We start from the raw sequence: 22,682 nt of genomic DNA on the forward strand, positions 1-22,682 counted from the left end.
TGTATACCAAAACAAACTCCTCACAAGTCTCTCAGCAGATACGGGAGACCGGACGGTCGAGGCAGGTTGATAGATAACACCCATGGCCATGTGCAGACGGGACTCCACCAGGCAACTTGCGATTTGGGACAAAAACGGTTCAGCTTCCAGCAAAGACTTGCAATTTAAACATTGTTAACTTACAGACAGGAAGGCACACTCCGGCTCCGTCTTGCAGACTAAGATAATCAAAAGATAGCCGAGCTGAATGTTTCCGTGATTGTCCTTCCTGCTGGTAAACATCCAGATATTTTAAACCTGTACGATTTGAACCAAAATGCTCCCACCTTGAGTGGCTGCACGTTGGACATCTTTTCTGGGTACCATGGCAGTCTTTTGCGTAGTCTGAAAAGAAACGCATCTCAATCATGACTTAGAATTTACCTTGAGCTAGTCCATTTTCTGTGAACACTTTCGTTTTCGGAATAGTTTCGGGGGCAGTTCCCTCCTGATATTTCCGAACGAGAATTCTTATCTGTCATCTTAGAACTTGGAAGTAGGATTTGATAGCTTGAATTCGAGGTTCGCAGATCTGAACAATATAGCACGATCACAAACGAAGAAGGTATAGAAAAAGGACAGTGATAGCTTTCCTATCTAGCGAAAAGTGCTGCACCTGGAGGCAAGGTTTTGTCTTTTCGATAATCATTTCGATATTATCGTAGAGCTGCAATTAGTAAAACATGGTGTTTTCGAATAATTTCCACTTTCTACAGATTGTACCTTATAGAAAGGCATCACTGATATCGGGAAGCAACATTTGAATCTCTGTGTGATTTTGAAAAGGAAGTAATTCGACTGAAAACGATGTTTAATTAAATGAGAAGTTAAGCTGCCCCAACCCATATTTCACGCATGAAATAAAGATAGAGCTTACCCCTTCATCTCGACGAAAAACAAAAACTGTGTAATCTAGATTGCAAATAGACAACAAAAATGAAATCTGAGAACTCAATCAGTTTCCAAAATTCTGTCAAAATCAACATAGTAAACTCAGGACTTCATAGCTTTGTCAATACCAAAATGCAGCTAAGAAAACCTGGAGCGGTGTAGTTTACAAGTTCGACAGCGCCACACCACCGAGTTCATCGATAACAATAATATCAGCAGGATCCTAGAAAGAGAAGTCCAAATTCCTGATGTGACTGAGCTGCAGAAACATCTCATGAGATCAGAAATAACAGCTGTATATAGCGAAGAGAATTACCACAGGTTCTGCCCGAGTACTTATGCGAGAAAGTTTACTCGAAAACTCGTCTGCATATCTAGAACGGATTTCCTGCAAAACGTTTCAAAGTTTGCAAAGGAAAAAAATTGCGTTCTTAGCCAATCCAGTTAACTAGATTCTCATACCTTTTTCTTCAAGGCAAAATGCATTACAAGTGAGATTTGAAGCACCACTACGTGTTCATAAAACGGGACTTACGCTACCGATGTTCATCTTAAAGGTTGAAGACCACTTTAGAGAGCTTTTCGACCTGAATGCAAGAGGAAAACATTGATAGGTAAGATTTTTCTGTAGGCAATGGTGCACAGCTAACGAGCTGCTGACTCTGAAATCCGTGTTTGCACGATACTAGTTGCCAGCGAATGTTCAAATATTTCTTCGCGTAGAATGCATTTACCTGCAAGCATTCAGTCAGAAAACTATTATGATGGTGGTCGAATTCCACCGCTCGGTATGTATCTGACCGGGAAAACTCGCAGCTGGTGTAGCAGCAAAGTTAACACAAGCCTGGCCATGAAGTGACCTGAGATAAATAGTTCTGAGAGAAACAACAGCGAAACTTACAGGTATTTCTGGATCAGTCCGCACCTATCAGCCTTGTTGGAAAATGTCAATCAATCTGCTTCTCAGCGAATGCCTGAAAGTGAACTTCGAATAGACAGGAAAGAACGCGGGCAATTACGGACAGGGACTCCCGACAGAAGAAAAAGAGCACGCATCGAGGCTGCAATCAGAGGCAGTGTTCATGCGTGCTCTCTTTCTTCTGTCTAGAGGCCTGCTCGTCTCAAAACGAAACTCCCCTCAAGAGGCATCCAAGGAAGCTCCAATTCCAAATCTGAGAGAGATGTGAGACGGATCATATGAGAACCGAAACCCTACCAGTAAAATTTATTGAAGAGCTCATCATTGAAGCAGAAAATACGGTTCAGCTGGGACAGGTCTTCCGCATCGCTCCAAGCAACACTGACCAAAGACTGGTCGATTGCTCTCGGAGAAAAGACGAAAATATTCCGTACCCTGCGTAATAAAAACTCATTGTCAATATTTTATGAAGTTGCTTTACCATGATTAATCCGTCTTCCCTCACGCGATCAAGAGCTTCTGCGAAAACAATTAGAGCTTCTGACTGAACTGCTCAAGAACCTCTTGATGTGAATACAATGAAGCGATCACCAAACTCATTGAATTTTTCTTCTGTAGATCTATGCCTGCTTCAAGAAACAGTTAGAAACACAAGCTATTGCAAAATAGTTCTGAAATGTAGATTGAGCTGCACAGAATATCAACACCGGATTTCACGTTCGTATCTCCTCAGAAAATCTGTCCATATCGTCGGTGATCGCATAAAGTATAGCATACTTGTCCCTGCAGATCACGAAATATATAAAACGTGTGTACTGGGATCGCCCGCTTTTCGTCATGGCTATTAAACCGCACTCACAGGCCATAGTCTCAACCTGTGATCATCTGTCAAGAGCTGTAGTCCAAGTGCCTTGCACGGCCAATGCTGCGCTGACAATTATACCCCTTTGAAACTGTTGCTGGTTGACTGCTGTGTTATGTTGCTCCGAATGCATGTGTGAGGTTTTGACATCCACGCAGCAACTGCCAGAAATTGTTAGAAAACGATACACTTCACTACATAAATATCCATATAACCCTCACTGGTGTCATTCCCTGTTATCGGTACTACTATAGCCGAAAATGGAGAGTAGACTCAGATGGATCGGAAAAGAAAACGCTGCAAAGAAATACAACAAGAAGAAATGTCGCCAGATGAAGATTGCGAATCTGCCAATCTACTGAACTCCTACGTGTTGAATCCTTATGTAAGCTTATTTTGCGCTCCACTGGTAACGATAAAACCGATGCTAAGAACGCAGTATTCTCCATCAACGGACATATTTACCACAACCTGCATTCAATGGAGGTTAACCTATTAGAGGCAATCAAGTTTGACTTACCCATGGCAATGCTGAGGACGTAAGAAAGCACGCATATACATACAGTGCGTCTTCAAGAGAAACTTTAGATCTTGATGCGACTGCAAGCCACATGAACGGCAACGAAAAGCCCCGCATTCTCATATTCAAATATTAGCCCGGCAAACCACACCCGAACTCAGACCAGAAAATGCGTGAAATGATCACGTTGCTGACCTTTTGTCATAGATCGATCTGCTCGCCATTTGTAGCTCAGGTTTGGTGGCAATCAACACCTTTAGCGCTTTTATCCCTGTCCCTTCACAGTTATTCAAGCCAGAGGCAACATCAAGAGCATACACATTTGTTAAAGTCTTACACAGGCCTCGTTCTTGTTTGCCGATTAATGGAAAATGAGTATAGGAACAAACACTCACGAAAAGTCCTCGCCAAACAAAACGAAACTCACCGATTCAACCGCCAGATCGCACGCGACACCGCCCATGTCCCGTGCTTTGAAGCATTTCCTTTGCCACATATTTCACGTACTTGATCCAAACTGACGAGCAAGCGCCTGCAAGAGAGGAAAAAGAAAAGCCTTCAGTGCAACAGTCATAGGATACCTTCCATGCATTCCTCGTGTGTCTTGAAACAGCGCCTAATGAGAGCGAGGCCTCAGAAGTTGCGATATGACAGAAGAAGAAGAGCACGCATGAGTGACACACTAGAACCAAGAGCGTGCAGCCAAATGTGCTCTCTTTCTTCTGTCAAATCAGTCTCCTCTAACTGCAAGCAGCTCGATTCTCAGCTTCACAAAATCTCGCCAGGAAATCTCTCGTCTTGCTCTTCCACACATCACGCAAAGAAATCCATCACCAACACCAACACCACACCGCAAGCAGACGCAAGATCCACAAGAAAGAGACCAAGAAATCAGCAGACAGCCGCTGATCCACAAGAATTCGAGCGCAAACGCTAGGAATCAATGCGCGCGACCTGCATTCCACCACAAAATTTCGGTGGCGCAGCAGCGGCGCTGACGATCCCAGCAGCAATAGCGGCGCCATACCGGCCAGCGGCGCTCGGATCTTGCGACTTTGATCGGGGACGATGTGAGAGATGCTCGCGTCGGCGCCCTTCTTTAGCGCAGTTCTTCCCGTCGATAAAGCCTTTCTCCACTTGCATCACAGAAACCCTAGTTTAAACCCCCGTGTCACACTAACAACCATACATCCCGTTGCGATTTAAGTATATTCTGTCCGGCGTAATTTGGAGGACTGTCCTTCAAGTGTACATTTTTTCCTTCGCGAAATCCCCGCTTGTACTTGAGGTGTGCTTTCCGCCGTGGAATGGCCAAACGAATTCCAGCCCTTGGATGCGAGGCATCCAAGGGCGCAATATATGCTAGATCTGAGTCGTACACGTACACACGGTGGGAGAGTTTGAATTTGAATTAAAACACAATGTTTTTAGGGCTGTTGCCCATGCTGGGGCATGGCGGATTGGAGCTCGGGAATCCGGCTCCTGGCTCCCGGTACAGGACCCGCGGAGAGATCGCCGTGACGATCGGCGCTCTCAAGGTATGCTCGGGGGATTTAGAACGGGGTAAGATGCTTCATCTCGATGCGATCGAGAGTGGGATTCACACGCACCCTCACGTCGCGGCGGCGCTGGTGAGCATGTATGCGAGGTGTGGGAGCTTGGCGGAGGCGCACAGGGTTTTCGAAGAGATGCCTCGGCGTAATGTGGTCTCTTGGAACGCATTGATTCAGGGGTATGCCGAGAATGGACAGGAGAATTTGGCTATGAAATCGTTCGTGGTAATGCAGGACAGGGAAGGACTTTGTCCGAATTCTCAGACTTTTGTGGCGGTTCTCAAGGCTTGCACCAACATGGCAACTAAAGGAGAGAGGGCAGGCGATGGGGTCTCGGTGAAAGAACAGACTTTAGAGAAGGGAATGGCGCTTCACTCTCACGCAACAGTCAGTGGATTCGAGTTGAATGAGTTTGTGGCGAACAGTCTCGTGGAGATGTATGCGAAGTCTGGAAGCATGGAGGATGCGAGCCGAGTTTTCTTCAGGATGAAATCACGGAGCGTCGTTTCGTGGACTGCTATGATACTTGGTTTCGCAGAAAATGGTGAAGAAGAACTTGCTCTGGAGCTGTTCGACCTCATGCTAGAGACTCAAAGTTGCCGGCCAGATGCGCTTACATTTGTTGCTGCTATCAAGAGCTGCGCGCGCTTAGCTATCAAGGAAGAAGGGAGGCTGATCGGGAAGAGCCTTGTCAAAGTCACAAGTCTGGAGAAAGGCAAGATCGTCCACACTAGAGCTAGAAACAGCGGCTGCCAGTCGAGCATTGTTTTGGAGAGCGCACTTGTGGACATGTACTCGAAGTGTGGCAGCATGGTGGACGCACGAAGGGTTTTTGACAGTGTGAAGTGTCACAATGTTGTGTCCTGGAACTCACTGATACAGGGATATGTCGAAAACGGGGAAGAAGATTTGGCTCTTGAGTCACTCTTTCGGATGCAAGCGGAAAAGAACTGTCAGCCAGATGCTCGCACGTTTGTCGCAGCTTTTAAAGCATGCGGTGGCTTGGCGGCAAAAGAGAATGGCAAGAAGCTGGACGATCTTCCAAAGCTGGTGAAGGTTGAGTCTCTAGAGAAAGGCATGGCCTTGCACGCTCGGCTGGCAAAGAGCACTTGCGGCCCGGACGTGTTCCTGACGAATACCTTGGTAGACATGTACGCTCGGTGCAGAAGCATGCAAGACTCTCAGAAGGCATTCGATCAAAGTTCCCATCATACTACAGTCTCGTGGAATGCCTTGATTCTTGGATACGCAGAAAACGGGGAAGGCGAAGCTGCTCTCGAGTTTTTTCAACAAATGTTAGCAGCGGGGGAGTGTCCACCGGATTGTCTCACGTACATTGCCGCGCTCAAAGCTTGCAACACAGTAGCAGCGACGGAGAAACAACTTGTAAATGGTAAGCCACGTAACTGGAGATCACTTGAGACTAAATATGCTATCCACTCGCAGGCCTGTGCTCACCCTGATGTGTTTGTTGCCAACACACTTGTGGATGCTTATGCAAGCTCTGGCAACATGTTCGATGCTTGCAGAGTATTCGAGAGTATGAACTTTCGTACTCTTGTTTCCTGGAACACTCTGATGCACGCATATGTCGACTGTGGGCAGGCAGAAGAAACTCTGGAGCTGTTTCCTTGGATGAAGAAGGACGGATATAAGCCAGATTGTCGAACTTTTGCTGCTTTACTCAAGGCCTGTGGACTCTTGGTGACTTTGAGTATTGGGAAGGCAGTCTACGGAGATATATGCCGAAGTGGTTTCGAGGACGACATGGTTTTACTCACGGCATCGGTGGACACGTTTGGGAAATGTGGGAGCATGGCCGAGGCACAACATATCTGCGATTCTAGCACAAGTTCTGAAGCTGTGGCCGCACTAGTAGTCGGATACAGTCGACAAGGAGACGTTGGACGTGTTTTGGGCCTGTATCATCAGATGAGGGACGAAGGTGTGAAGATCACCAGCAATTGCTTCGTGTCAGTTCTCGCCGCATGCAGCCACGGTGGCCTCGTTGAAACCGGCAAGAAGATTTTCCGGACAATGACCTCCCAAGAGTTTGGAATTGTCCCGGGAATGGAGCACTACGTCTGCATGGTGGATGTCCTCGGCCGCGCTAATCAACTCGACGAGGCAGTCGAAATGGTGAAGAGGATGCCTTTCGACGCAAACGCCATGATCTGGATGACAGTTCTTGCTGCATGCTGCAAGTGGAACAATTTGGAAACTGGAAGGCTGGCCTTCGACAGATTGGTCAGTTTAGATGCAAGCAACGGAGCAGCTTACACCTTGATGGCCAACCTCTGCAAGAACAGTGATCACCAGGAGCTTTCGAATCACCAGTAGTCACCGCAAGAACAGGTACCGTTCTCAAAGTTATGGAACCTGTATCCATCACGAACTATGATTTCTCGCTGCAGCAACTTGGACAGAATCTTGGTAGCTGGAAGGCTGGCCTTCGACAGATTGGTCAGTTTAGATGCAAGCAACAGAGCAGCTTACTCCTTGATGGCCAACCTCTGCAAGAACAGTGATCACCAGGAGCTTTCGAATCACCAGTAGTCACCGCAAGAACAGGTACCGTTCTCAAAGTTATGGAACCTGTATCCATCACGAACTATGATTTCTCGTTGCAGCAACTTGGACAGAAACTTGGTAGCAGTGTGACAATCCGAGCAGACACGCAAGTTCTTCATTATCCTAATCGGCGTCCCCGGCTCACAGGCGATGCTTGCAAACGCTATGGCGAGCTTCTCGCTATGGTAACTCAGCAACACCTCCTTCTCCTCGTCCAGGATGCTGTGAAGAACAGCCTTGGTGTCCGGCTGGTAGCCGGCCTTCTTCATCAACTCCTGGAGTCTGCTAAGCTCGGACAGAATCTCCTGGTGCCGGGGATGCGAAGCCTCTCCAGCAACGAACCTGTGAAGAACGCCGTCGACTCTGATCAAGCTCACTCCCGGCTGCTTCTTCACACCCCGAGCTTTCATCCGGTTCCTCACAGCAAGCGCATCGGCCACTCGACCAACGGAAGAGTACATGTTGGCCAGAAGAACGTAAGGCCCGGAGCTCTGATCATCAAACTGGAGCAAACTCTCGGCGGCCCGGGTTCCCAGCTTCACGTCACTGTGAGTTTTGCAAGAACCAAGCAGTGATCCCCAGGCTCCAACGTCGGGGATAAACGGCATGGTCTCCAGGAGCTCTCTGGCCGCTCCGAGCTGCCCCGCGCGTCCCAAAACATCCACCATTCGGCAATAGTGCTCTCGCCAAGGGATCAAACCATGGTCTCCTTGCATGGAAGTGAAATGCGTCCATCCTTCCTCGACCAGGCCAACATGACTACACGCTATCAAAATTCCCATGAAGGTGATATGGTCGGGCTTGGCTCCTTCGTTCCTCATCACGTACAAGTACCGTACCGCGGCCATTCCGTGGCCACAGCTGGCCATACCAGCAATGAGGGAGTTCCAGGACACGACGTTTCGGTACGGCATTTTGGCGAATAGCTCTTGGGCCTCCGCGAGGCGTCCGTGCTGGGCCACCATGGCCACCATGGCCGTCCACGTGACGGTATCTTTCTCGTCCATGGAGTAGAATATGCGCCTTGCCTCCGCGAGGTCCATGTTGTGGGCATATGCCACGATCATCACGTTGTGTGAGACGACGTTCTTGTGTGGGATCGAATCAAAAATGGACTTCGCCTCGTCAAGATTCCCGGCTTGGGCATATGCCGCGACCATGGTGTTCCACGAGACCAGAGTCTTTTGCTTGATGCTATCAAACATCGCCTTTGCGTGATCGAGCATTTGGGCGCTCGAGTAAGCCTCCATCATCGCATTGCAAGCTATCACGTCGGGGTTCTTGATTGAATCAAACATCTCTCGCGCATCTTTGATATACCCGTTTTGGGCATACGCAACGATCATGGATGTCCGAGTGCTTTGATCTGGATCGGGCAAGGTATCGAGCATCTTTCTCGCTTGGACGACCTCCCCGTTCTGGCTGTAAGCGATGATCATAGCCGTGTGTGACACGCGGTTTCTCTCGGGCATGAGAGCGTAGACTCGCTTGGACTCCGTCAGCTTCCCGTTGACTCCGTACGCCTGGATCAGGGCCGTCCATGCCACGAGATCGCGCTCCGGGATGAGGTCGTACAGCACCTCCGCCTCCTCGAGCTGCCCGTTCTGGCCGCTGACCGCAATGAGAGCCGTCCACGCCACGACGTCGTGACGTGGCATTCTCTCGAACGTGGATCTTGCCAGGTGGAGGTGCCCGGCCTGGGCGTATGCCGAGAGCAGCGCGTTCCACGACACCTCCTCGCGGCGTGGCATCTCGTCGAATATCCTCCTTGCCTGGCCGGGCTGAAGGCTTTGGGAATATGCCGCGATCATGGAGTTGAACGCCACCACCCCGCGCTGGGGCATTTTCGAAAGCGCCAGCTCAGCTTCCCGCGCGCCGCACTTTTGGGCGTACGCTCCAATCAGCGCGTTCCACGACACGTCGTCTCGCCGTGCAGCCCTGTCGAATATCCTCCGCGCCTCTTCCACAAGGCCATGGCGCGAGTAGGCCGAGAGCATGCTCGTCCATAGCGTGGGATCTTGCTGGGGCATTCTTCGCGAAAGATTCTCGGCCTCGCCAATCTTCCCCTGGTCGATGTAGATCTGGATCATGAAGCTGTAGCTCACGGCATTGCGATCGGGCATGGCGGCGAAGATCTCCACGGCGTGGCCGAGGATCTCCTGGACGGCACAGGCCTTGATCATCAGCGTACACGACACGATGTCCTGCTGCGGCGTTCGATCGAAGACCTCCTTGGCGGAATCAAGGTCGCCCGACTGGGCATAGGCGGTGAGCATTGCATTCCAGGAGATTTTGTCCCTCCCTGGCGCGCGATCGAACACGCCCTTGGCCTCTGGGATCATCCTGTTGTCGGAGTATCCAGTGATAAGCGCGTTCCAGGAGATTACGTTGTGCTCGGGCGTGCGATCGAACATCGCGGTGGCGCTGGCAAGATCCCCGCTCTGGGCGTAGCCCGTGATCATGGAATTCCACGACGAGGAGCTCCAACGCGGCATCCTGGCGAAGATCTCGTCCGCATTGGACATGAATCCATGCTGCGAGAAGCCGGCGATGAGGCTGTTCCAGGAAACCACATTGTGGGAAGGGATTTGGTCGAAGATTGCCTTGGCGCTGCCAAGATCGCCATTCTCGGAGTAAGCTTGCATGAGGATACAGCGTGAGAACACATTGGGCTCGGGCAATTCATTGAACACCGCCTGTGCATCATCGATCCGGCTACATTTGCCATACATTTGAATGATCAGATTTTGGAGGAAGAGATTGCCCCGGTGCTCCCCATCCGCGATCTGGTTGTGGATCTTTCTACCCTGTGCGAGATCCTTAGCGATGCCACACGATCGTATTGCTGTGGCTAGTGCGTTCTGCAGCTCCCTGACCTGTGTTTTCAGCAAGGACATAGATTTCAAAAGCTAAACCCGGTTGATCCATATTATGGATAAAGAAAAGGTGGTAATATAAACTAAATATATTTCCTTACTGAAATTTTAAGAAATAGTAAATAACTTTTTTCTCTCTAACTTCAATTAATAATATCATATTTATCTAAGTAAAAGATAAAATATTTTATGGGTTACTAGTAATGCCTGACAAATACTGGCTGGTGATGCAAAACCTCCATAAATAAGTTTTAACTAACCTTGGAATTTAGATTTTAATTAATAATAAAATATTAAAAATATGGAAACAAAAGAATTGGAGCTAGCATGGGATAATTTTAATAATGTAGTGAATTTTATTACTTTTTATTTACTCAAGTTACTTGTTGTCACATGCACTTATGCTTAGAGGCTTACCATTCCTAATCTAGATCTTCATGCTAAAAGTGTCAATTCTAACATTTCATCAACTTGATATGCATGAGATTAAAAGCAAAAGTTATTATAATTCCATCTCCAAGAAAAAGAGAAAAATTTGCATTGATCCTTTAATTTGGTTCATTTCAAACAACAACACTCCATCACCTTATCATCTATAGCGCAGGCTACCAAGTTAACTACCCGCTACAACTTCTCTTTCTCAATATGTTATTGATATGTTTGGTGGTCTATTCCGTGGTTATGTGTACAACACTTCAAAGTGAGAATAAAAAGCCCAAGGTATAAAGGTTTCATATGTCTAGAAAATAATTTCCTTTTGGTCTTGACATCTCCAAAATGCTAAGATCAAACATTTGATTGTTTGTGCAGCTACTTACCCAACAACAATACTCCATCACCTCTATCATCTATGGCATAAGCTACCAAGTTGGCTACCTCTCTCTCTCTCTCCTTAGAAGGAGAGAGAGGGGGGGTGGCAGCCATACATGAATACTGATATTAAGGAAGGTGGTAACATTAGTTCTCCACAAGCTATTGCAAAAAGTGTAGAGTGTAATGATTGAGCTCTAGATAACAATTGTATGTTGGTAATTCTATCAAGTGAAGAGTGGCCATTGGCTTAAAAAATGTTACTTGTAATTAAACACCACATATTATCTTATGATATATCATTGATGTGACACTTTGCTATGTGAAAAAAACATTATGAAATATCAACCAAAAAATGTTATTTACATAGTGGCAATGTTGAATCAAAAGTTGAAGTAATCCACATGTCATTTGGTTGCTGTAAGAATGTTGTAAAAAGCATGTTAAGAGAAAATTATATACTTGTAAGTAGATGTAATTGCAATGTAGATATTGCATGTTTGTGTGAACTGGAAGAGTGTTAGTATGATATAGACATTAGCCAACTCTTTTACAAGAGTATTAGATCATGATATATTAGTTCAAATAAATAAATAAAAGAAAATAAACATACCACTAATATCAAGTATGTTATTGGAATTTTATCAATTGTAATGCAAATTAAATTGTCATTTGAAAGTAAAAGTGTAATACACCACTAATGTTAGGAGTGCCAAGTTCACATTAACTGTAGGGCAAACTTGATTAATCAAAGAAGAAAACAATGTATGAACCATTAAATTATGTAAACCAAGAATATTGTGGTACTTGGTGATAGTAGGTTTTGTTACAACATAGTTCATAATTATTTTATTTTTATTCCTTGCTATAGCATGCTTATAATGTTATAGATAAATTTTGATTATTATAAGTTTAAGAATTGGCTATATATATCCTCAAGGAGTTTGATTTTAACACTAATAAACTAGATGAGCACAAATTTTGTGGATAGAACAATAGAGTTGAATCACTCTTGTACTACAAGAACATTAGAGGATTAAACTACCACTCATTTACCTAGAGAATTGAATTTGTTTTAAAAAAATCTATAGTGATATATAAGTAATCAAAGAGAACAATTCAATAGATGATCCATAAAGGTTCAAATATAAAGAGAAAGGGCACCCTCTTTTTCAATTAGTTAAAGATTTTGGGATATTTAGGATTAATCATTTTTGGGCTTTAATAGTATTAGGTTGGATAACCTCACTGAAAGTCCAAATCCACCAGGGTATTAGAAAGGTCTCAAGTCTGACTTTGTTGGAATCACACTACATGTTGAGATTCTTTTGTTCACGAGGGATTATTAACTAACAATCTCTACTGAGCCAAGGGGAGTTATCATCTTTATTTTCAAACTAAATTTACCAAATCTTCAATCTTTCCATTGTATAGATCAATTATTTCATATGAGGCAACTAATCATCCACCTATACCCAATAGATGCCCAATATGTATGATTTCAATTTTATGGGTAGGAATATACCTTGCTCAAGGTATATTATATTTTAAGTAGTCACTAATCAATGGGAATCAAACTCGTGCCATTTTCTCCGATACCATATGTAATACACCTTATCTCTCTTCCCTTAAACCAACTGGAAAAGGGGCAATTGTTTGATGAAAGAGCCCTTAATGGCTATTTTATCCTCATTTATCCCTTAATGTTCTAAAGATCCACAGTGACAGTATATTCAAATTTTATCTTATGATCACATGCGCTATAGAGGGGTAAGGTGTCAAGAGAGTAGGGCTCGAGAGAGAGATGTATCTTTTACCTTTCATTCACGAGGGCGTGAACCAAAGAGAATGACTAAAGAGACAATTCATAAGGGTTCAAATATAAAAAGAAAGGGCTTATAAATAAAAATGCACTCTTTTTCCAATTAATTAATAGTTTTGGGATATTTGGGATTAAGGGTCATAGGATATTTGGGGTTAAGTGTCTTTGGGTTTAAATAGTACTAAGTTGGGTGACCTCCCAGGAAGTTCAAATCTACCAACTTATATTTGGTATCAAAGAAGTCTTGGGTCTGACTCTATTGGTTAGCTAGAAGAATCATACTATATATTGAAATTGACATTTGGTAGGTTTAATATTTGACCCATCAAAAGAGCAGGACTCTCGAGAGGGTTATGGCTTTTAGCTTTTGTTCATGAGGGTGTGAATTTATAGCCATATGTTGAGATGAAATTGACATCTAGTAGGTCCATTTTGCCTCCAATTGGGCCTCCAATTGAGGGGTAGGGTATCAAGAGAGTGGAGCTCTTAAAAGAGTTACAACTCTTAGCTTTAATTCACGAGGGCATGAACTTGTAAGAAAATATAGTGAATTATAAGTAACAAAAAGAAATGATTAAAGAGATGATCTATAGAGGTTCAAATATAGAAGGAAAGGGCCTATAAACAAGAGTGCATTCTCTTTTTTAATTGGCTAAGAGTCTTGAGATATTTAGGGTTAAGCATCCTTAGGTTTGAATAGTATTAATTTGAGTGACTTCCCAATAAATCTAAATCTAATAGCTTATATGATAATAGAAGTGTTAACAATATATTAGATCAATTGATTTCTTATAGCACTCAATTGCTAGATAATATAAGGTTAAGAGTCTTTGGGTTTGAATAGTATTGTAAACGACTAATTTTTCCATTTTACTTTAGCCACTTAACCACACCTCCAACCACTTGGAGAAGTCTCACTCACAACTTCCATAAGTTCTATTCTAGACTTGGGGCTTGTTATCCCCGAGAATGGCATCCATGCCACTCAACCTTTGCATTTAGTCCAAGTGCTCCACGTGTCATGTTATTCATGGGCCCTTTCCCTCTATATTTAAACCCCATGGATGGTTTTTTAAATCATTCCCTTTGGTTGTTTACAAAGTGTTGCTCACACTATTGCCTATTGGATGACCCAACCTTGCAAATATTTTTCAAAAAGACATGCAATAAAAAAGTGATATTTATTGGGTTACCCCACATCCAATAGCACTAATTAGCCAAATCAAACAACCCACAAAATTTGATTTAATAGATGTAGATTAAAAAATCAACACTAAGCTAATCTAGATTAAGATAAAAATCAGGTTTGTGGACCATACTAAGTGGTTATCTTATTGGTGGAGATGCTAAATAAGTTTTATTTCTTATTTGAAACTTTGTGTGATGGCAAGGGAATGTGGTCCTCCTCCATGGCTAGAGGAGCAATTGGCATTAGTGTTTGTGTAACTTGCACAAAATCATGTAGGCATATAATCAGTGTTGCAAGCATTTAGCAATGAATTATGCTAGTTACAATCCTTGTCTTCATTTGACACTATTTGTTAGATTATTAATAAAGGATGTATACTCTTAGAGTGAGCATTTGGTATAGTGGCTACATAAAATAGTTAGGTTGATGTGGTGAAGTTTTATAAATTTCCTCTATACTTGAAAAGTAATATAGCCTTAAAGTTTGCAAACTTTATAACACCTCATGATGATGTCCTCAAGCTATGACATTAATAAGATCAAAATGCAATATGCTTTGGAAAATGCATGAAGAATTTCTCAAGTGGATTAAGTTGGGCTTTCTTTATTATTTTTGGCCCAAGTGTAATATTTGTTTGTGGCCATCATCTATAAACCTTTGACGATGTTATTATAATTGTATAAAATATGGAGGAGGTAAAGCTCTTAATCCCATATCCATGTGCATCCACAACTTATTAGGACTATAGTAAGCTAGCCAGTGCCACTAGGGCAAAATTGTGCAGTGACTAGATAGGAAAGCTTATGCCCTAATGGGCCATGATACTCCATCCATGGCCCATTTGCATCCATTCCATAGCCAATAAGATTCCAGCTTTGATGGGCTATGATGCCCATTAATGGCCCATTTGCAGCCATTCCATAGGCAAAAAGATTCTAGTGAATATTTTATAACCAAGAAAGTTGGATCAAAGACAGTTCCAATAAACTAATCTATCTTTGTTTGTCTTTAGTTATGTTAATTGTCTTTAGTTGATTTCAGTTGACTTCAGTTGTTCTTGGTTGTCTTCAGTTGTCCTCAGTTGTTGCTAAGTTATTTAGAGACAAGTTTATCTTAACTATTATTTAGAAAAAAATACCTCATTATAATATAAGTTTTACTAGCATTTCTTATACTTATTTGATAGTGATGTAACATTTATGTGTCCTTCACTTTAATTACTAATAATTTCATGAGTACTAGGTATTCTTAGGACTATTCATGTCTTTCATAGTTATATTAAAAAGTTAGGATGTTTAAGTTTTTCTACAATACAGGTTGAATTCTTGAAACATAGGGAAAGTTTAATTTACTTTCAAATTTTCATTTTTGTAGATGGATAAATAAATTATATTTAATTATTACTTTTCTATTCTTTATTTTATTATTTTACTTTCCACTAATTTATGGCAATTATGTGATTGCACATTGGTACATCTTTTATTTACATATATGTGGATATTTTTTATTACACACATATATAAAAATATTATACACATAATCATGTTGATATCTATGATAAGTTATTGTATGCATTTTAATATTTGAATGGGACTATTTAATTTTTTTAAATGATTCTTTATTTCACCTATAAAAGAATTAGGAGATGCCAGATATATATATATTTCAGTGGACTCAATTGCAATTACTCATGAATGCGCCCTCATACTTACTATTGCTTATCATATTGACCCACTTTTCAATGCACCATTATAGAAAACCACCCTCCCATAGAAGATCCACCCTCTCTCTCACTTCAATTCTAGTTCATTATATGTGTGACAAAAATATAATGCTTTCTAATAAGTAGCTAAATTTATATATTGTAGTATTAAAGTGTAAAGTGTAAAGTTTAAAAAGTGAAAAGTCCTATTATTAAAATACCTATAAAATAATGCAACTTAATTCATATAAAAAATATTAAACAAATGATTATAATTGGCTTCTTAATTGGTGTTTCAAGTTGAAAGATGTAATTAATATAATTTTAATTTATATGGCATTCATCAAGGAAGAAATAATTTAACATTATATCAAATTACTTTATTTGAAACTGATGGTTAATATGGATAGCAGGTTTAGGCACTTGGAAGCATTCCTCAACTTTCAAGAGTGGTCCTTTATTTGTTTTTAAGGATTTTTTTGACATGTACCTTTCACTTTGAGCGTCTACTAAAACATATAGACTTCAAAATGTAATATATATTCAAGTTTAATGGTGTTTTATAAGTATAATTAGTATAGATATATATATAATGTGTATAGTAGATTTACTTAATATTGTTTTAAACACTTTAATACAATAATACTGCTTGATGTATTACATTATGTTTAACTCTTTATTAACCATATTTATCACTATAAGTCTATAGTTAAAACTCATAATGGTTTCTGAGAACACTATATTTCATTATGAAACTTTATTTTTCATTTCAACTTTTTCTTTTGAAATGTTAAATAAGAAATCATCATTTTATTAATGGTAAAATACCTTTTGAATTATACCAAAACTGTCAAAAATTGAGACATGCTATAAATAAGAAAAAGCATATAAATAAAAATTTAAGAAATTATACTAAAATAGAGAGAATGAATATTAATATACTTTTTTATTTAAAATATTATCATTTTTTGACAAATTGAAATCAATTTATATTTTAATTTCTTATTTCTAAAATTTTTATCTAATATGCCATGCTGCATATCCAGTTAAACTATGATATACAACCAAATTCCCATCATCTTGTAAAGCTAAAATTGAAGGTGCTTCACAAGGAGATTTACAATATTTATCACTTGACCATAAAGAAATTTTATTTCTTGTATATAAAACTAAATTACCATCAGTTTGAAGTCTTAGTATACATCCATTTTCTCCAAGATTACCAGTATTTAATTTCCAATATTCTTGTGAGCTTGGAACATGCATTAATTGTAGCTCACAATTGTTTAACAAATTTAGTTGATAAATGTTATTTGGTGAGAGCTTTATTGTGCCTGGCATCATAAAAGAAAAGGTATTATAGTCCTCTCCACTAATAAGACCTGAATACAAAATCCAACAATCATAAAAGTCTTCTGGCTTAAGAGATGTGGTGTCAGAATCATTTATATATATTGTATTAAAAGCTTCTAAGTTGGGAATTTTTGATCCATATTCTAAATAATAAAGAGCCATAAAATTGTTATTAACAACTATTAGAGCATCATAACCTTTCCATTTAGCTTTATCATTAAGAACATGATAAATTGGAAATAACCCAAGCTTTAGTTCTTCACCACCAGCACCACCTTTAACATCCCATTGACCACTACAGTATCCATTTAAATTTACAGGCCCTAACATCCATGCACCAACTAACACTCTATAAGAGCCTATCTATAATAATAAGAACGAAGAACCCACACCCCCGCAGCCGTCCGATCCCAGGCCCGGGGCAGCCTCGGAAGCCATGGTCCTCGGGAAGGGGAGGCCACCCCAGGCCCGGGCCAGGGCCGGTGGCCATGGTTAGCGGGAATATCGGCTCAATGTTGTGGCGGCCAATGGGCGGGATGCACGCGTGGCCGGGAAGGGAAGAGGGCGTGGTGACAGGTGTTATGCCATGCACTCCTAGGGCTCCATGGCTGCTCTGGTCGGACACGGTTTTGGGGGCATTCCCGTGAGAGCCTGTGCGTGGTAAGTAACAGGGGCGAGAGTAATGGTAGGATCAACGAGGCCTAGGCGAAGCAGGAGATGCTGGCTTACATCGAGCTGTTCTTGAATGGCGGCCATTCTGGTCTGAGGAAATCCTCCCATTTGCGGCAGCGTTTGGTATGATCCCTGTTGGAGATCTGCGTCTTTACCAGTGGATTCATAGAACGCTACTCTTTGAAGGTATGGCATGGAGTCCCTCTTTTGCATTAGAGCGAATGTTGTGAAGGGGAGCTGACACCTCTCTGTGGGATTTGCAGGCGAGAGAAGATGTACCTCGGTGATTTTCACTTGAAAGTCGTCCATTTTCATCTTCACCCCGTCGAAGATCCAAGCCCGAACTCGCAGTGACAAGCAAAGCAGCACCGGGACTCCTAGAGGCGCGGGGATATTATGTTCTAAAAAGCACGCACGGATTGATTGGAGTCAAGTCATGGACTCTGGATATTAACACGTAAGGTGGTACACAGGATTAATTCGTTTTGACTTTCTCACTGAACTTCGCCATTGTTTCAGGAGGAAGGAACACCGTGACTTCAATGGCTTTCCCACCTCTCGGTGACGGGTCGTAGAAGCAGAAGCCGTTCCACAGCTTCGTAGCGTGTCTAACAGTGGCTGGTTTCCCCCATCCAAAGTCCAGACTATACATTGGAAATCTTGGAGAGCTGCCAGAGATTGGTAAACACAACATTGGAGTTATTTTGTTGTTCTTGAGTGTGCTTTGCAAAAGTCTAATATTTTCCTTTCAGATCATTACATAGTTGTGAAATTTATATATATCCAACTGTAGTCTACATTTCTATTCTGCATAAATTTCTATACAAACTCAATTAAAATATATATATATATAATCAAACCTATAATTGAAGTGACTGAAAATGCCTCGCCTCCGCCATCTTTTGAGAACCATACGACATAGTAAACAACCTAATGGAGATTTAGATGCCTTTGAAACTATGATTGATCATGATACACATACTATAGCTGTTCAAAATAATCATGATAATGATTCTATACACCTAAATATTAATCATGATAATGACTATATACAGCAATCAGTTGGACACTCAGAGGCATCTGGAACCTTACATGCATGTCATTATGACAATTACATATATCAAGCAATATTAAATCCACCACTCCCACCCATGAATACCACATTAGCAAGCCATAGCATCTATAATGACTTTAACATAATAAATTTTAATATTGGTAGTTTATCATTTGTTTGTACTTTTTGTAATGCATTGCATTTTAAAGATGAAAACTCTTCAATGTGTTGCCAGAATAACCAAGTTATATTACCTCCAATTTCACCCTTACCATTTGATTTACTTTCACTTTACAAGCAAAATAAGAACTCTAATTTTAAAACAAATATTAGACACTATAATAGTGCTCTTGCTTTTGCATCTATGTCTTCTAATATTGATATTGTAAAGGGTCATGGTCCTTATTGCTTTAAAATCCATGGTCAAATATATCATAATATTGTTTCAGCACATCCTTCTGAAGGTCAACATCGAACTTATGGACAACTTTATATGCTTGATACTCTAGAAGCTACAAATATAAGAAAGCAAAACCCTTTTAATTCAAGTTGTGAGACAAACTTACTTAAACATCTTGATGCTCTCCTTCGTCATGTTAACCCATATGCTCAAGCTTTCAAAATGATGTATGAAATGGAACAAGAAGAAATTCGTTCTGCTACGCTTTCAGGTTATCCTATACGTGGTGTTTATATGTTATTAAAAACTGAAGGAACTGATCCACGACGCTATAATGCTCCACGGACAAATGATGTTGCTGTTGTATTTGTTAGTGATGATGGAGAACCGCCACATAGTCGTGAAATTTGTATATATCCAATTGCAAGCAATTCTAAATGTATCTCAACACTTGATTATAATTGTGATCCAATGGTTTACCCATTAATATTTCCTTTTGGTGATAGAGGTTGGCATGAAAAAATTTTTAATTCCAGACGTCGAATTACATTGCTCCAATATTATGCATACCATTTATCTATAAGAGACACAATACGCTTTGGTTTTGATCAAATTTTACATGCAGGAAAACTCACACAACAGTATATTGTCGATGCTTATGTAAAAGTTGAAAGCAATAATTTGAATTACTATCGCACCCATCAAAAACAATTGCGAGTTGAAATGTATACTGGTCTTATGGATTATGTTGCAAACCGTGCTACTAATGAAAATATAAATCCAGGCAAGATTGTTATTTTACCTTCAAGTTTTGGGGGTGGCCCTAGAGCAATGCAACAAAATTATCAAGATGCAATGGCTATAGTTACTCATTTTTCAAAGCCAGATCTTTTCATTACTTTTACATGCAATCCCAAATGGCCAGAAATTTCTAAAAACTTACATCCAAATGAAAGCCCTGAGGATCGTCCAGACTTGGTTTCTAGAGTATTTCATATCAAGCTTAAAGAATTTTTGAATGATATTACTAAAAAACATATTTTTGGAAATTGTATTGCTTTTATATATGTAATTGAATTTCAAAAGAGAGGCCTTCCACATTGTCACTTTCTAGGGATTTTATCTCATGAAAACAAGATTAAAGACCGTGATGCTATTGACCAATACATAACGGCACAATTGCTTGATCCTCAAAAGGAACCTGAAATTTCTAAAATAATTACATCTCATATGATACATGGTCCATGTGGGCCTCTTTACCCTAATAGTCTTTGCATGGAAAATGGCACTTGCTCAAAAGGTTATCCAAAAAAATTTAATTATGAAACTACTTTTTGTGTTGATGGATATCCAGATTATTATAGACCTGATAATGGCCGCACATTTCTAAAAAATGGGTGTTATATTGATAATCGTTGGGTAGTACCTTATAATAAATACCTTTGTAAAAAATATAATGCTCATATTAATATTGAAATTTGTGCTACTATAAAAAGTATTAAGTATTTATTTCAATATGTTTATAAAGGTTATGATTGTGCTACAATTGAAATCCATTCAGCAACCCAACAACCTGATAATATTTTAAATTGGGATGAAATCTCAACATTTTTAAATACACGTTATGTATCTGCTCCAGAAGCAATATGGAGACTTTTTAAATTTAAAATGCATGGTCGTTCGACCCCTATAATCCGTCTTCCTATCCATCTTCCAAATTTTCAAAACGTCTATTTTATAGAAGGTTCTGAACAAATAGCACTTCAAAGAGCTACTCAAAATGGTACGATGTTGACAAAATGGTTTGAATTAAATATAAATGACCCAAATGCTAGACAATATACATATCCTGAAATCCCTTTATATTATACATTTAACCCTTATACTCATAACTGGCAAATTCGACATACAAGAAATGTCATTCCTCGAATGTATTCTGTGTCGCCATCTAATGTTGAACTATATCATTTACGTCTTATTTTACTCCATAAAAAAGGTGCTACATCTTTCAAAGATCTCAAGACAGTTAACAATATTTATTATGACACATTTCAACAAGTTGCAGATGCAATGGGGCTTATAGCTGATGATACCGAATGGGAAAAATGTTTAGAAGATGCTTGCTTTTTTAGAATGCCATCACAATTAAGACAATTATTTGTATTACTTTGTATCTTTTGCACTCCAAAAGATCCTTACCTCCTGTGGGATAAATTTAAAGACTTCCTCTCTGAGGATTTCATGCAAACAAATCCAATTTTTCATTATGAACATGCTTTACATGATATAAATATTAAAATGAAAATGCATGGCAAAACTAATCAAAACTATCATCTACCTATGCCGTCTGAAAAATTTGATGATGAAAATATTGTCAACTCAACACAAATATATCAAAATGTTGAACAAAATATTCCTCAATTTAATCAAGAACAGTTAAATATTTTTAATGATATTCTTAATGTTATTGATCACCCAACTGAGCATAATCGATACATTTTCATTGATGGTCCTGGTGGTACTGGTAAAACATTTCTTCTTAACACTCTTATAAATATTTTACAACTGAAAAAAATAAATGTTGTTAGCATGGCTTGGACAGGAATTGCAAGTACTTTACTTTATAATGGCCGAACTTCACATACTACTTTTAAACTTCCTGTTCTAATAAATGAAACATCAACTTCCGCTATAACTGCTAATAGTGAAGCAGGTATAAGAATCAAAACTACTAACGTATTGTTATGGGATGAAATAAGTATGGTTCACACTCATGCATTCACTGCTGTTGATCGAGTGTTGCGAGACCTAAAAAATACATCATTACCTTTTGGTGGCATAATTGTTGTTACTAGCGGGGACTTTAGACAAACACTTCCAGTCATTCCACATGGACATAGGGCACAAATTGTTTCAAGTTCTGTAAGAATGAATAAATTATGGAGATTATTTAGAAAGTTATCTTTGAAAACAAATATGCGGCTTGCTGAAAGTGATAAATCATGGTCTGAATGGCTTCTCAAAGTTGGAAATGGTGAAAATTTTGAAAATTTACCATCTTTACCTTCTAACTCCATTTTATTACCTCATACACAACTAATTTATTCATCAATTATTGATTTTGTCTACCCTTCAGTACTTGATATTTCAAACCCTTATATTGCAGCCAACCGAGTCATACTTACCCCACTTAACGATGATACATTTGCATTCAACAACACTATTGTCTCTAGATTACAATGTGATACATACATTTACAAAAGCATTGATTTTGTTGACACTGAACATCCTGAAAATTTTCCAACAGAATTCCTAAATTCTATCACACCTTCTAGTCTCCCACCACATAAACTCTCTCTCAAACAAGGTGCTATTCTTATCCTCCTAAGAAATATGTCTCCATCAGTAGGATTATGCAACGGTACACGTCTCATCCTGAAAAATGCACT

General features: G+C 40.4%; 3 protein-coding genes and 3 long non-coding RNA genes across 10 annotated transcripts; 3 read left to right on the forward strand and 3 right to left on the reverse strand.

Moving 5' to 3' along the window:
- Nucleotides 1-832: 832 nt before the first annotated feature.
- Nucleotides 833-2,397, reverse strand: LOC9634620. Of its 3 annotated transcripts, none has more exons than XR_002991886.1 (6): nt 2,331-2,397; nt 2,147-2,284; nt 1,732-2,102; nt 1,393-1,664; nt 1,247-1,318; nt 833-1,189 (listed from the first exon to the last, which is right to left on the reverse strand). It is a non-coding gene; the product is annotated as an uncharacterized LOC9634620 (long non-coding RNA). The 3 variants fall into 3 exon arrangements; XR_002991887.1 differs by having other exon boundaries at nt 1,732-1,774; nt 1,832-2,284; XR_002991885.1 differs by having other exon boundaries at nt 1,732-2,284.
- Nucleotides 2,398-2,507: 110 nt separating this feature from the next.
- On the reverse strand, nt 2,508-3,264 carry LOC112344949. Its single transcript, XR_002991895.1, has 2 exons — nt 3,232-3,264; nt 2,508-3,182 (listed from the first exon to the last, which is right to left on the reverse strand). It is a non-coding gene; the product is annotated as an uncharacterized LOC112344949 (long non-coding RNA).
- Nucleotides 3,265-4,652: 1,388 nt separating this feature from the next.
- On the forward strand, nt 4,653-6,351 carry LOC112344971 (pentatricopeptide repeat-containing protein At1g03540-like). The gene is made up of 2 exons (XM_024670727.1): nt 4,653-6,177; nt 6,231-6,351. Exons 1-2 carry the CDS (start codon nt 4,653-4,655, stop codon nt 6,245-6,247), a joined length of 1,542 nt encoding a protein of 513 aa, XP_024526495.1. The 3' UTR covers nt 6,248-6,351.
- On the forward strand, nt 6,297-7,096 carry LOC112344972 (pentatricopeptide repeat-containing protein At2g33760-like). The gene is made up of 2 exons (XM_024670728.1): nt 6,297-6,923; nt 7,028-7,096. Exons 1-2 carry the CDS (start codon nt 6,297-6,299, stop codon nt 7,094-7,096), a joined length of 696 nt encoding a protein of 231 aa, XP_024526496.1.
- On the reverse strand, nt 7,015-10,309 carry LOC9635982 (pentatricopeptide repeat-containing protein At1g09410, mitochondrial). Of its 2 annotated transcripts, none has more exons than XM_024670540.1 (2): nt 7,418-10,309; nt 7,015-7,201 (listed from the first exon to the last, which is right to left on the reverse strand). In XM_024670540.1, exons 1-2 carry the CDS (start codon nt 10,250-10,252, stop codon nt 7,115-7,117), a joined length of 2,922 nt encoding a protein of 973 aa, XP_024526308.1. In that variant the 5' UTR covers nt 10,253-10,309; the 3' UTR covers nt 7,015-7,114. The 2 variants fall into 2 exon arrangements, with proteins under 2 accessions (XP_024526308.1, XP_024526309.1); XM_024670541.1 differs by having other exon boundaries at nt 7,015-7,186; nt 7,403-10,309.
- A 7,246-nt stretch (nt 10,310-17,555) lies between these two features.
- On the forward strand, nt 17,556-18,654 carry LOC112344792. 2 transcript variants are annotated; one of them, XR_002991828.1, is made up of 3 exons: nt 17,556-17,965; nt 18,043-18,236; nt 18,299-18,654. It is a non-coding gene; the product is annotated as an uncharacterized LOC112344792 (long non-coding RNA). The 2 variants fall into 2 exon arrangements; XR_002991827.1 differs by having other exon boundaries at nt 17,557-17,965; nt 18,043-18,241.
- The last annotated feature ends 4,028 nt before the right edge of the window (nt 18,655-22,682 follow it).

The sequence above is a fragment of the Selaginella moellendorffii genome, unplaced genomic scaffold (genome assembly GCF_000143415.4).
Source record: "Selaginella moellendorffii unplaced genomic scaffold, v1.0 SELMOscaffold_6, whole genome shotgun sequence".
In the NCBI taxonomy this organism is placed as follows: domain Eukaryota; kingdom Viridiplantae; phylum Streptophyta; class Lycopodiopsida; order Selaginellales; family Selaginellaceae; genus Selaginella; species Selaginella moellendorffii.

Bases quoted from the DNA above. Each gene is read 5' to 3' on its own strand.
- LOC112344971 (XM_024670727.1), top strand. From the start codon at position 4,653: ATGTTTTTAGGGCTGTTGCCCATGCTGGGGCATGGCGGATTGGAGCTC.
- LOC112344972 (XM_024670728.1), top strand. From the start codon at position 6,297: ATGTTCGATGCTTGCAGAGTATTCGAGAGTATGAACTTTCGTACTCTT. The intron at 6,924-7,027 runs GTGAAGAGGATG...GGCCTTCGACAG, and splicing joins TCGACGAGGCAGTCGAAATG to ATTGGTCAGTTTAGATGCAA.
- LOC9635982 (XM_024670540.1), bottom strand. From the start codon at position 10,252: ATGTCCTTGCTGAAAACACAGGTCAGGGAGCTGCAGAACGCACTAGCC. The intron at 7,202-7,417 runs TTGCTGCAACGA...ATTCTGTCCAAG, and splicing joins CTACCAAGTTTCTGTCCAAG to TTGCTGCAGCGAGAAATCAT.